This window comes from Lagopus leucura, unplaced genomic scaffold, assembly GCF_019238085.1.
Source record: "Lagopus leucura isolate 7727_CA_CO unplaced genomic scaffold, USGS_WTPT01 Super-Scaffold_100014, whole genome shotgun sequence".
Taxonomy (NCBI): Eukaryota; Metazoa; Chordata; class Aves; order Galliformes; family Phasianidae; genus Lagopus; species Lagopus leucura.
In genome coordinates this window covers 8,156,936-8,171,557 of record NW_024962268.1, presented here as the reverse complement: position 1 = coordinate 8,171,557, position 14,622 = coordinate 8,156,936, and the positions used below count along the sequence as shown (strand labels likewise).

Sequence of the window (14,622 nt, the reverse complement as noted above, 5' to 3'; positions counted from 1 at the left end):
CTTTATTTGTGTTACACACTAATTTTGTAGCGTGCACAGAAACACAGAGCAGGGAAGGAGAAAAGGTAGTCTAAAGAGGACAAAATAAATCAGTTCAATTGAAGTACAAGTATAGCCTAAGTTTTTGTAATAATTAAGGTCTATACTTTTGTAAAAGCCAAAGTATTCAATGCAAATAAGCACCAGTTATGCTGCCTAACAACAGTAAAAATAAAAATGCTAGGAATGACAAGAACACAGTACTCCCCTCCAGTTCAGCTCTTATGTGCCAAGGGACTAATGTCTTCAAAGTAGGTGTGAACTTCTGTTTTACACTTCTTTTCTACCACTTTTAATGTCACAGTCACACCTCTTTTTTTACATATTTGTGCTCTTTGCTTAGCTCTCTCTCCTCTGCACTTTTTCCCCTCAACTGAACAAAATTATGTCAAATAAGAAAAATTAGTACTGTCCCATTTACATAGTTGTCATGTATCTCAGATCAAAGATCCTGAAGGCGTACAAATTTTAAAAGATTAATGTTCGCAAGAATTTTTTAATCTGTTCTTCAAATATTTGTCTCTCTTATTTAAATTTTGCTACCAGAAGATATGTAAAAGTTAAACTGTCTCTTTGCTACCTGCAGCAAATTTGACTCCAAACCACCAGGTCCATGGCATGATGGAATGATGAAAGACATGCAGGAATGTAACTTGGTTGTTTTTCTTACGCAGCACAAAAAATATCTGAAACAGATTTTAACAAGCAGAATGTTATGGAAGATATTCAAGCAGAACATACTTACAGAAAACTGTATGTGTCAGTGCTGGTTGCTCTCTACTGTATATTTAAAAATTCTTCATTGTTGCAGTTGCAGGACAAGGTGAGAAAGTGATGCTCTGGACATGACTGACTAATTTTCAAAAAAAATTAAACCAGTATTAAAATCCACCTATGGATTTTCAGTAGCCAGAGCAAGCTTTGAAAGAAAGTGTCCAAGGCTGAGCTGCCTTCTATGTCAGTGGACAGTGCGAGATGGACGTGCTTGGACTGAGAAGTAATCAAGAAGGATCAGATGTTTTAAGTGTCCTGAACTACAAGTACAAAAAAAAGACATTTAGGGAAATGAACCAAAGGGCTAGGAATAGACAGAGGCAAGAGAAAATATTAAGTTAGAGGAAGAGCACTTGATTTTGAACGCCAAATTAGCTACTGTTGGAAAAAGGCAACATAGGAAAGAATATATGCAGGCATTTTTAATAGATATTGATGGGCCAGATTTAAAAGGACAAACACTGAGATAAGTGTTAAGCCACAACAGGAAGAAAAATGTAAGATGCCAGGTCATGAGAAAGGTAGTATCAGATGGCAAGAAGAGAAACAAAAAAATTAAGTCTGGTGAGCCAGGAAAAATATTTGGAAACAGCTGACTTACATGCAGCTAAGAAATCACTCTTCCAACAACAAAAAAAAAAGCTGCTGAGAAATAGGTATCTGATTGGGTGGATTCAAATAAAACAAATAGTTTTTCTTTTTCACAAACCCAGCGCTAATTAGAAAGTACCAATCTTAACAAGATTATTAAATAGAGAACTAAGGCATTCAGGCTTTTCCAGTTCCAACATTCCTGTCACTTCCATTACCATTCCATTTGTCCCAGTCAGTCGGATCTTCAAAATGACTGTTGGTAGATGCAAGTCAGCTGGCTAACTTTGCTTGCAGGGTATAGAACATCCAAGCTACTTGTGAGTCAGCCCCTGAATCATCACTGTTGCACCAAGTACCATAAGACAAAGAAACCACAGCTGACTCCAGCATCCAGAAGCTGTCTTGAGAAGAACTCTGCCAACCCTTCAGAAAGAAGGTAAGGCAGACTGCTCTTAGTGGTGACCAAGGCCTGCATTCCGCTTTAACACACTGCAGTTCAGACTTTCTATGAAACAGTTTGGAGTACGGGCCTACTACTACATGCATCTCTGGTCATGGCCACACAAACACACAAAAGATTTCAGAGAAGGTAGGTATGGCAACTTATGCTCTATTCAGTGCTATTTGATGTAAATATTCCAAGAAACAGAAAAAAATTTGAAGATGACATGCAACAGATTTCAACATCATCAATACCGTGTTTTATCCACTGTGTTGAGACAATCATTGCTTCAGCACAGTGGGTTCATGTAATCAGCTGATAAGCAGCCAAGCTATCAGGGCTTCCTAATTTTTGAGAAGTATGTTGTCTAACTAGCATTTTCACTGGTTGTCAAGGAATGATGGGAATACAATGAAAGACAGTACAGGTTAACACTTCCATGGTATTCCAGTAATGAGGGTCGCAGAGTTAATGAAAAAGCAGTTTATGCCTTCAGCCGCAATAGAAGCGGTTCTTTTATTGAGAAAAGGAAGCGTCAATACATCACTTATTAGGCTACAAATACTTACAGTGTCTAATAATTCAATGAACTTGGAAAAGTAGTATAGCCAACAAGTTCGTACCATCTGCAAGAGTGAAAAACACTGTTAAATTCTAATAATCATAAATAAAACCAAGAAATGGCAGTAAGTGTATAAAAAGAAAACAGAAGAAAGGAAGGAAAAAAAAAAAACAGTGCCTTGGTGATACATAATTTCTTTTATGGTTCTGTTTCAATTTTTTCTAAAAAAATTTCATCCTTAGAGAATTCTAAAACCAAAAGAGACAAGCCAACAAATGTATCGCCCATTTCCCTAACAACCAACCCCTACAGTTAACTCACATGTTCTACATTATGCTGAAAGGCATTATCCTTTAGAGCACTCCACTCTAAAGCAACACATTTGGTTGTTCGAAAGCATTTCCAGAAATAAAGTCAGAGTAGCATAACAACGTGGCCTTGCATTTGGCTACTTACTCTTAGGGCTGTAGGTGACCTCGAGTAGTCAACAATATCACATCGGAATGAGTAGCCAGTTGCCCAACCTGACATAAGAAACTGAAGCACATAAAATTAGAGCATAGGTTTACATTGTGTCTTATGAAAAAGTAATTAATGTCAGATTACTTTTGCCGTAACTAAGCAGGAGGGCAAAACAACCTTATAAACTTGCTGGATCAGCAAGCTTGTCAGAAACCTACCTCTGTGTGGGCTAGTTACCATTTGCTGCTGCAGATTAACGAATTTGTAATTCCAGGACCACACCTACAGACAAGAAGCTTCTTTCTACCTATTATCTCACAGCATTACTAACAGGAGGAGAAACAACATCTCAAAACACGTGCTAGCTAAGTAACTATATAAATCAGACCACAAAAGCAAGTCAACATTTTCAAAGTTTTTGGAAGCCATTACCACAGCCAAAAGTCTTACTCCTCAAGAAAATCAGTACAACTGAGAAGTATAGCTTACTACCCTTAATGAGGAACAAATCTATATCCACTACAGTTCTAGTACCCTAAATCTAAATCCTAAAATCTTGCTTAGTTAACTGCATGATTCGATTACCTTTCACAGACGCAGTGGGTTAGAAGCTAATGTTTTTAGTCAAGAGCAGGTGTACAGGGCAGGCCTGCATGTATCATTAGTAATTTCTCTCAATCATTTATCTTGGACTGCATTAGAACTCAAGACAAGAGCCACATTATTAATATTGCACTTGCTCACTCTCCTGCCAGCCACTGAGACTACTGCATCTTGTATCAATTTAAAAAATACTTCTCATCATAATCCTCTTATGCATGATAGGAGGTTCAGCTCTGTAACAGACGAAATGAATTAGTCTGCAATTGCAATAAATGTGTTAACTTCCTTAAGAATCAGTTGTTTAAATAAAGCAAGATTTAGAACACCAACACAGCATAATACTTTAACACCCACAAAATGGCTTGGATACAAAGAGGAAAAAAAAATTTCAGCTTTTTGCTGAGTCAGACAATAGCAGAGATTCAATCTGTCATACTGCATCTAGGCATCCTTTCATGAAATTTTAAAATACAAATCTTGACGCAGATTGAATGCTATGTTAAAATTTGGTCTGCTACTAACTTTGTTTTATATAAGTTTGAGGGCTTATAATCAAGATTATCACCAAACCACAAACAGACATTTGATGATTTTTCGAAACAAAAAGTAAAAAGCAAACATGTGCATCTTGCCCCAACACTTAGAGCACTCAAAATAACCACCATTACACCAAGCAACTCCTGCTGCACTGTTGTTAAAGTGCTGGTAAAAGAAACGTCAGGCAGTTCATCGTAAATAATGATGAGATCTTTGCAATTGATCTAGCAGAATCACTGCCATCTTGGCAGGATTATCTGGCACCTTTTCATGAATAATTTGACAAACCATATAACCACATAACCAAATTTTATATAAAAAGCATCATTAGTTACTAGCATAATGATGTTTCACCAGGCTTTTCTTTAAAAAAACAAAAAAAAAAAGACCTTAAGCAGATATCTATCTTAAGGTTTAAAAAACTGGTTCTAGATTAAAGTTCCTAAACAGTCTATACTATTCATTCTTAAGGACCTTCTGGCCAATCAACACTAGCTCTATACGTAACCAGGCTTTGCTTTCTTAAAAGTCTAATACTTGCTTGAGCTATGAACTACAGCAAAACCTCAGTGTTCCTTCTCTGAAACATCATCCAGTGTTCAAAGATACTTTAAGAAAAAATTTTTAGAGGATGAGGAACTCAAAGTTAGATATTGTTAGCATTTGTAATTCAAAAGGCAGACCTAACTGAAGATTATTCTTTAGTAAACATATTCTACATCACAATGAAACATCGTTGCTGACTGTGGCATAGGATAAAAACAATTACATAAAACTAAGAAAAACATAGCCAATGAATATCAAATACATTGCAAGGATTTTTAAATCTGTAAATTATATATAGTTGCATATAAAATATATTACTATTTTTCAAGGTATGAGTTACTCTCTTTTATCAAGTACCAGCTCAACTTATTTAGCATACTGCTTGGAGAACTATAACTAAAGTAATCAGAATAACAGTTTTGAGAATTGAAGAGCAAGAATTGTATTAGTAAGTTTATTAAAATGTATTAGGTGTTTTAGAGACATCAAATATATACCTATGTTGCAAATAAAAGCAATACTTACTTCATAAGTCATATACAAGGAAAGTATTACCACACTAAAGTTATAAAATGCCATTATCTGCCTCAGTTCAAAAGGTTTTTTATTTTCCATGAGTTTGGGTCCCAGTGAAGTGACAAAATAAATGTAGGTTCCAATTATAAAGGTTGTTGGAAAAGGTGAAGACATGAGTGGCCAGCCTTCCAATCTCGGATCTAGAAGAAAAAAGGAAATCAGATCTGTCTTGTACTCATTAAAACCTAAAAAGGCTTCTGAAAAGTATGTAATTCTTAATGGCTCAGGTGTTACTTTCACTGATCAAGATTTAGACACCATTTGTCTCCAACCTATTCCAGCCGGATAACAAGAGTTAGCACCTGCTGGATTCTATGCTTCTTCCTGAATTGCAGAATCACATAGTTGGAAAACACCTTTAAAATCACCAAGTCCAAACAGCAGCCTGACCTACTGAATCCCACTGCTAAATTATGTCCTGTAGTGCTAAGCTCACACATCTCTTAAATGCCTTCACTGATGGGGACTCCACCACTTCCCTGGGCAGTGCTTGACCACCCTCTCCATGAAGTTCTTCCTGACATCCAATCTAAACCTCCCCCTACTATAACTTGAGGTAATTCCCTTCTGTTTCTCTAGCTGACTGAGGGAAGAGACCAATACCCTCCTCACTGCAAGCTCCCTTCAGGCAGTTGTACAGAACAATAAAGTCTCTCCTTAGCTTCATCTTTTCCTGACTAAACTTCCCAGTTCTCTCAGCAGCTTCTCATAAGTCATCAGTTCTTCACACTACACAATGAGAAAGACACATGGAATCAAAACTAAAGTTCTTTTCAGTCTACAGCTCTCCCCGATGAAAAACCAGCATTTTCTTACATTAACGTGGCTCGGAAGGCAATGCACAAGCAGATTACTGAGGTTGCATTTGCAAACAAGACTGCATTCCTCTGGAAAAGCATAAGCCTTGTCTCACAAGTTCAAGGTACAGACAGGGAGTAGCTCCACTTTTCAAGATCCTCAAGTGTTACAAACAGTATGTTGTTAGAGGTAATAAGCATGGGGATTTCAAAGTTAGAAAACATTCCATCCCATCAGTTGGTATTCATAGCTTGTGCCTAACAAGTCCTGGCATGTCACCACTTCCACAGCACCCCCGAACACATAATTTCATACTACAAGCTTCCAAACAGTAAAAATATTACAAGTTCCTCTCCAGATACCACAGACAGATTTCAATGATTGCAGTCTCCTCCCACACATGCTGCCATCCCTTTTAAACTTCATCTTTATCCTACTGCACCTATTTGTGCTTCATCACCAAGTCCCAGCTAAAAGAGACATTTCTCCACAATCACAGAAAGACCCTGAGATATCTACTGACTCCATAAAATGCTGCTTTCATGGTCTGGTGCTGTGTGTTGGCAGCGGAGTTACACCACTGCAATTCTTGTTAAATGTTTAATTTGCGTTCAACTTATGGCACACAAGCAACATGTTATCCATGAGGCGCTCTAGCGCTGTTTACAGTCATGTAAGTGATACCTGTTAGTGAATTCAGGGCTTTACATAAACATAAAAAACTTGAAAACAAATTATAGTACTCCTCACAGCCTATTATGTGCCCAGTGCTGCTGCCCATCACCAACCAAATGAAGTTGTGAACCACTGCACAGCAGATTAGAAAAAACTGCATCTGTATGCATAGCATTGCAAGATAGTCACTTGCTCTTCACAACTGATTGCTTTTCTGCATCCACCCCTCGCACTGGTACTACCAAAACATTTCCCATTTGATTCTGAAGAAACCATAATACACAATAAGATGCCAAATACAAGCACTACTGAGCAGAGAGAGATGAGAAACTCAAATTGTGACATCATGGACAGCGCAGCAGAAATGCTCTGTCACCCATCTCAATCCATTTCACCCACATGCATCATAGTGCTAAAACTCCCTGTTCATAGACAAGCTCTGATGCTACTGAACAAGACAGATAGCTCCTAGCTGTACTGGAAGCTATACTGGAATAAGTATTTATCAATCTTTCACTGCTTCTCAAGTCTCCCTGAGAATCAGCTAATGCAGTTTACTACATGGCTACCGCAATGAGGAACACTAATATTACGTTAAAGCGAAACATGTTTAATATCCTCATATTGGGTGCACCAAGAGACTAATCTTTGAAATAGGGTTGTGAGAGTGAATTGCTCTGAAGGCTAATTTCAATATATTGTACCTTATCAGGGCTTGTATTTAGAAAAGAAAATACAGTAACACCACACACCTAGTTCTATCAATAGCCTACCATTGTTTGGTAGTGAAAAAGTTAGAGCTTTGCATTCAGTAGCATAGAAAAAAGCTAAACTTCATATTTAAGCAAGCCAGAAACTCCTACAGAGTAATCACTGCCTGCATTCATTAGTCTGGGGTTATACCTGTAAGTTAGCCAAGTTTGTTTTTGTTTTGTTTTGTTTTAAATTCAGAACCTAACTTGTTCTTTATAGTTAAAAATGTCAGTAGCTATCCTGACCAGTCTATGAAACACGTACAGGAAGACAAAGCTACTTTAAGCTGGTATCAGCACACCTACAATATCTACACACTGAACTTCAACATTATTGAAAGTGAAGTTTTAGATTTAAATGACTCACCGGCATCTTTGATCCATTCATCATAGAGCAGCACAGCCTTTGAGGTCAAATTGCTAAGGGCCATTTTCACCTGATTAAGATTTTATGATGTTGCCTGCAGGAAAAATGAAAACAAAATATAAATATAGATTTATGTAATTAATAAAACAAAGCTCAATGTCTCATTATGTCAATAGCCTTCTCCAACAGCATTTTGGAAAATATTTTCAGCAAATAGAATGGAAAGAAGAAAAAGTTAAATGGAGCACCACATGTGAAATACAGATTAGGGAGCATTATTAGCTGGCCATATTGCATTACACTTGATGCTGACTTATAGCTGAGCTGTTATGCACAACGATATGATTTCATAATCTCTGCATACTGAACAAGGTGCTTCCATGCCATAAAGTGTTATCTCAAGAAACCACACTGTGGTTAACCATCACAGTGAAGGGGAAAATATAAATAAAGAGCAGCTGCTTAGTTTGTGTTTATTGCCATCTCCTTTAAAAGTCTAACGCACTGGTAAAGTGGTGAAGTTCCTCTTTGTAATGTTTACTATTGAAAAGTTCAATTTTCTAGCTAAGGAGGGTTTCTAAGACAGGTGGGAGGGAGAAGAGACTCCAATGTCTGCACACTTATTTTAAATACAGTAATTAGCCACATTATAATTAGCATGCAAATCACACTCTTATGAATCAACTCTTTCTGTAAGAGCATTATGAAGCATTATATTACCACTGGCAATAGCATTAACTCAAAGAAATTTCCAGCAAATCCAGCTTGCACACAGCACCATCCACAAATATAAAACACCACACATTTGTATGAGTACTGATTTTTCACTCCAAAAATCAAGTACCCACCAGCGCCTACCTTAGCTCATTTCCCCCAGAGAATTTATTTTTTTAATCCCAGCACATCTGAGTGGTTCCACTCCTACTCCCACTCAGTGTCACTCTCAGTATCTCAGCATAATCTTCACACAGTATTCACCTCTTAGTCCAGGCTGCAACACACTTTGATAACCAGCTCCTTTGTTCTGGCCTCCAATTTCATACTCCTCCAGTCTAAGTCAGCTGCAGCTTTTGAAAGCCAGTTCTACCACCGTGGTGATGTATGCCTGGTCTAGTATTAAGTGTGGAGGTTGGCGGGGGGGGGGAGTGGGGGGGGGAGAGGGAAGGGGGAGGTGGAGCTCGATGATCCTTGAGGTCCCTTCCAACCCAAGCCATTCTATGAGCCTGCACTGTAGCAAGCCTATAAAATATTTTCCTCCTTATCTCTAGTTCTAAAAGCATTTCCTGTTCTCTGGAATTTCATAGTATTGAATCACCCCAAAACACGCTACGCCAGCCCTTCATCACAAAACACAACTGACAAGCCTGCCTTCATTAGGGTTCATCTGATCTAGCTCTTACCAACTCTCATTTTTGCTACCCACATTTTCCTGCTTGCACTTCTGTCCTGTGTGTATACACCTGAAACCACCCTTTCTTGTTCAGAAATTGTTCCCTCTGCTGACAGCTTCCAGAAACACCATCTTCCAGAATCACTATCATCATCTCCTAGCAAAACATCACTGCCTTTATGCTGACCATCTTCACATGCCCTATACTACTTGATTTAGACAGTACGATAGAAATTCAAGTAGCTAAACTTGCAAATTGCTGAACATCTTCAGTATGACGAAGGGAGTGAACTCCTTACTTCTTCATAGCTATCACGCTTAAGTGATTATCATTTATATCTTCCACTTTACAGATGTTGCAAAACTACTTTTTGTGGGTATCAGAGAAGTCAACATTGATCCAGCAAGCCTATAATCTTTCATTAAACAAGTTAAAATGAAGATGTTTCTTATTACTGTGCAGTTATCACTCAGCATAACATTCTACATAAATGCAAAATTATTCTAATGCACAAACAAAAACAGACACGTACACAGCTATTAAAAAGTAGAGAAAAATCCCATAATCCCCCACACAGTTGCTCACTTCACAAAAGCTTAATTTTGTTATTATGCTGTACTGAACTCTTTATATTAAGTCTTTCCACCACATGCCCAGTGGTACAGTGTCTTGCTGAGACAGTTTTGAATGTTCCTTGTAATTGAAAGCCTTATTAAAATTAGAAATAGCCTGATGACCTTTAGTATGCAAGCACACAATAGCCTAATCTATTTCCACCTACACAGATTAATTTGATTGCCTTACATTACTGACAGGGCAATTCTAACAGCCTAAGTGCAGTTCACACACATGGGCACTATAATCTTCAGTTCCTAGTGAATCAAATATTCCTTTTTTTATTTTCAAATTAAGCATGAATTTTCCCTTTTTCCCTCTTTTACATTTAAGCAAGCAAATATTGAGGAATCTGTATAGCTAAGATAAATACAACAGGAGCTGGATTTTTGCAGAGAACAGTTCTTTAGTTTTTTCTTTTTAATTAATCTTATTTTTCAATTCAATGGTGCCTTGCTCTAGCAATCTTACATTAACTGTGATCAAGAGCATTTAGCATAACCAATAAATCACTACCCATACATTCCTCAGCAATAGCTGTACCCATAAATCCACAGCAATTATTTTTACTCCCCCACACATGTACAGTCACACTGGAGCTCAATGAGCAGACATATGCCCATACATGCTTCTAACAGAACTCAACATGAAAGAAGTCCATGTCCATTTTTACACAATTATTGTTATTTTTTTTCTAAAAAAGGCACCAGTGTTATAAAACTGTGTTTATAAAGGTGCTGGCAAAATTAGCAAAAGCAGGAAATATCTCCTTCCTTCTCTATTGTAAATTTCAATGACCCTCTTCTTTTTTGCAAATTATAAATAACCCTGTCATCTTGCTTCAGAAACCAAACTATGGATGATAATAACACTATGTAAACTCAACCCAGTTAAGCTGAACAGCAAGGTTTATCAGATCGTACAACAATCAACAAAGCAACGTGGCTGAAGGTTAACTTGCGTTAGTGAAAAGTGTTGAAAATCTGTACTTTATTAATAATTATTAAATAGATTAATTACAGCAAGTTAGACTTACAATAAAGAATTCTTCCTATTTCAGTCAGCTTAGAATATCCAGTCAAGAGTATATCAGACTATATATCGAGGTATATCAAACAAATGTTCAACACATTTTACCAAAACCTACAAAATACTTTGTTCACAGAACAGCTCAGTATTTCAGTCAAAAATATATATATATATATTCACCGAATACAGATAATCACGTAACATTTAATCAGTACTTTAACAAAGAACAATAGCTTACTGAATTCACTGCCATTCTCCTCCTGTCAACCTGGAGATGATCTAAATGAAGCTCAGACTGGCTAGTTCTATATGCTGATCAAGACCTACATTAAATGAGGAATCTCACTACCTCCAAACATGCTCTCAAAAGTCCAGAAACCGTGTGGATGCTTGCTCAGAATAGATTGCCACTTATTACTCTTTGTGGTGTTGATAGACTTTTCCTCCTCATGGCTGCAACCTCGAAACCTGACAACTGCAACCTCAGCAATGCACAAGTCTTTGCTTTTATCCATTTGACGTGTCAACACCACTTCTGTTTTGTATTAAGAATCAGATAAACGTGCTGTCAGTGTTTAAACAGCGACTCTAATGCCAGCTGGCCACTGGAACTGGACTACTCCTACTACTACTACTGCTACTACTACAGGGTATTCCCTGCTTCTGCTCAAGGCAGACATGCAGCAGACAAAAAAATGCTCTCCATACTGTTGCATAAACGCTTGCCCCATCTCCCCCCTAAAAACATTTCACAGGTACTGATACAACAAGGCCTTCAGCCTTCAAAGTTTCATTTCTGTTCACAACCACTGCTGAACTTATTCTGGAAATTTTGCAGCTTAGCTGCCAGACAGAAGAGAAGGGCGCAGCCCTAGAGCAGTCCGCCTCACTCAGCTTTGCCTCGCAGATGCTAAGAAATTACATCCAAAAGTAAGCAGAGAACAAAAAGACACAACTAGGTATTCCGAGAGCAGGAACAATGTCTGTGAGGAAGACAGTGCTGCTCATAACCTTCCAACAGCTAGAAGATTTAAAATCAACTTTTGCATGCAACACTACCACCTTATTTTCAAACCATTTTACAATTCTATTTGATTTCTCAACTAGCCACCTACTTCTCCTTTGTAATTCCACTTCTATGAGCAATTGGTTACATTTACATTAGGAGGTACGTTTTGTCTTGTCACTTTACACTTCATGCACAAACTCATACGTACTGGGAAATACCACAACAAGTCTTTTTGTTGTAATTTTTCTTGCTGTTAGTTTTTAAGAACACTCCAAAAAAATCCACATAACCACACAAAAGAGAAACAATTAGACTGTACATCAATAAAAAGAAAACAAACAATTTTGAAGGCTGATTTTTTGCAGTACAATCATGTCAGTGGGAAGAAACCCAATGAATCACTGGCACAGGTCTGATTCCATTGCAGCTTTCAAAGCCTACAGAACTTATCCTCTAAGCATGAAACAGGAAGTATTTAGCCTGAAGGGACAAAGACCCGGAGGCAAAGAAAACCATTTCTTAAATACACAGATTTAGCTCTTCACACTATGAACCCATTCGCACATTAAGCATTTATTTAGTCACAGTTCAGTCAGTTCGACAACATTTAGTTCATACACCTGCTAACATACCTGCAGAATCAGCACATCAGCTCTTTTATTTCCAATGTTCCACCTCCTGCTTATAATAGGAACACTATAGGAAGCCACACAGCATGCTAGTAGCAGGGGATTTTCTTTTTAAAATAGCCTAGATTGGAGTGAACTTGCTCAAAATTAGTGATACTAATGGAATAATGCTCAGAATTCAGTTATTTTGAATGATGTAACAGAAGTATTTTTGGTGTTGTTATTGTTTTTAGTTTTTTAAAAAATCCAGCAATTCAAGTTCAGTTTGCTGACTGAAAAGTTTTAAAGAACATATGTAGAGTCCTCTGAAGCTCCGGAAAACAAGCACTGCAGTCACTTCTGTGAGACAAATGAAATCATCTGTGAAAACCTTTGTGAAGGTACTCGACTCTGAGAAATAAATGAGTGCTTTTTAAATATATATATTTTAATAGCAACAGAATTCATCCTGTGCACTGTGGTTCAAGCCAGCTGCACTAACATCATTTTTAAGAGACCTTTAAATAAACACGCCTCATTGTTATAAAGATGGGGCGTAAGCGAACCAAACGATGGAACAGGCTGCATCAAAAGAGCAATACCATTTGTTGCTCTCCAGTTCCCCAGAGCTCAGCAGACAGCCGAAATAGCTGAAGCTGAATTAAAGCATACAGTTTTGCAGAACTGATTTAAAATCTGACCATTAACTTTACTGGAGAGGGATATATGATAAAGTAATTTAAGCCAGCCAAGAATGTGCAAAATGCCACAGCAACCATTTCAGAATGCCTCATGATCACAAGCAGTAGGCATTAAGTTGCTGGAAGCGCTCAAGTTCTGCTAGTTCAAAAAAAAAATAATAATAATAATACTGTTTCCTCTAATAAGAATTACTGGTATGCCTCAAACATTCTTTAATTTTAAATGAGAACAACAAGCTTCTAGCATTCTTTGGCTTAACCCACACGAGAGATATTTGCCATTCTTTGCACTTATTTATTCCCCCTACAGAGTTTTTAATATTAAAATATACTTCTACTATTTAAAAGCAAATCTTGGTAACACCACTGCAGTAAGAAATTGTATTCTGCCATCTAAGTTCAATCTCCTCTCTTTTAGTTTAAAATTATTCTTCCTTGTCATATCTTTACAGATCCTGGCAGAGAGGACCTTGCTTTTATAGGTATTGCTCAGCAAGACTGGAAATACGACAGCAAAGTACAAGCTTCATTGGGGTAACTTCCACCCAAGGCAGATGCTAGAAGCACATTTTCTAGAATGTTACCCCTCTAACATGTCCAGCAGGTAATGATGGCAGAACCCCTCCCATCCCAGAGACCCTTCAGGAACATGAGAGAGCACTGATCCACGCAGTTCTGATTTCACAACTTCTTAAGAAATGACAGTAATACTAGCTGACATATTCAGACACAGTTATGAAACTTCGATGTTTCAGAATCACTTAATATACAATTGTTAATTCTGCTCTTGAAGTTCACATGGTAATTAAATCGAGAACATTTCACAGATCGTTATCTTTTGCATTACCTGGAGAACATCAGCTCTGCCCTTCCTATTTCTCAAGGGTGCATGGTTACGTAAAGTTATTTTAACTACATTACTCCCTTATGCCACACTACAAACAAATACAGAATAGCTATTACGTTATATTGATTGCTCACCTACATTCTGCAATGAAGTTGGTTATCTTCTGGCATTACAGATTTCCCTCAGAGAAGTTTCCCTGACAATCCCAATCCTTCACACCATCCTTCAACTACATTGCCCACCTCTTGAAAGGCCCATCTCACAGGTAGGCTGGCTATAACCTCCTTAGCAATGGGTGGATTTTTGTTGTTGTTGTTAATACTGAGGTGTATCAGTTGTCACTCTTATTAAATTTAAAGTTCTATCTCTGAAGCCATTCCATTAAAAAAAACTCCTCAGACTGCATCAGCCACCTCTCTACATGCATTTAGCATCAGAATGGAATACAGATTTCAGAGAAGGTGTAAATTCCTTTACAAAGAACGGGGATATCTTAAAAAATCAAAGAAAGAGGTTTAGAAATTGTATTAGAATACGTGCCTGTAAAATCCCACACTGGCAGAAGTCAGTAACCTCTGTTGTCACCTTTATTGCATTATTTATATGGTATCTCCGTACTTAAATCTTGGCTTTTTAAACTACCATGAAATCTGTCATTTACCTACACGGGCAAAGTAGCCTATAAACAGCAGAAC

At 37.5% G+C, this 14,622-nt stretch overlaps 1 protein-coding gene across 4 annotated transcripts in view; it reads right to left on the bottom strand.

Moving 5' to 3' along the window:
* Nucleotides 1-14,622, bottom strand: part of ELOVL7 (ELOVL fatty acid elongase 7) — a 31,569-nt gene that overhangs the window by 4,754 nt on the left and 12,193 nt on the right. For all 4 annotated transcript variants that reach the window (XM_042875489.1, XM_042875490.1, XM_042875491.1 and 1 more), the window contains exons 2-6: nucleotides 7,728-7,821; nucleotides 5,085-5,275; nucleotides 2,868-2,948; nucleotides 2,419-2,475; nucleotides 620-725 (exon numbers count right to left, since the gene is read on the bottom strand). In XM_042875489.1, coding sequence (XP_042731423.1) covers nucleotides 620-725; nucleotides 2,419-2,475; nucleotides 2,868-2,948; nucleotides 5,085-5,275; nucleotides 7,728-7,791 — 499 coding nt within the window. In that variant the 5' untranslated portion in view covers nucleotides 7,792-7,821. The remainder of the gene's footprint in view (nucleotides 1-619; nucleotides 726-2,418; nucleotides 2,476-2,867; nucleotides 2,949-5,084; nucleotides 5,276-7,727; nucleotides 7,822-14,622) is intronic.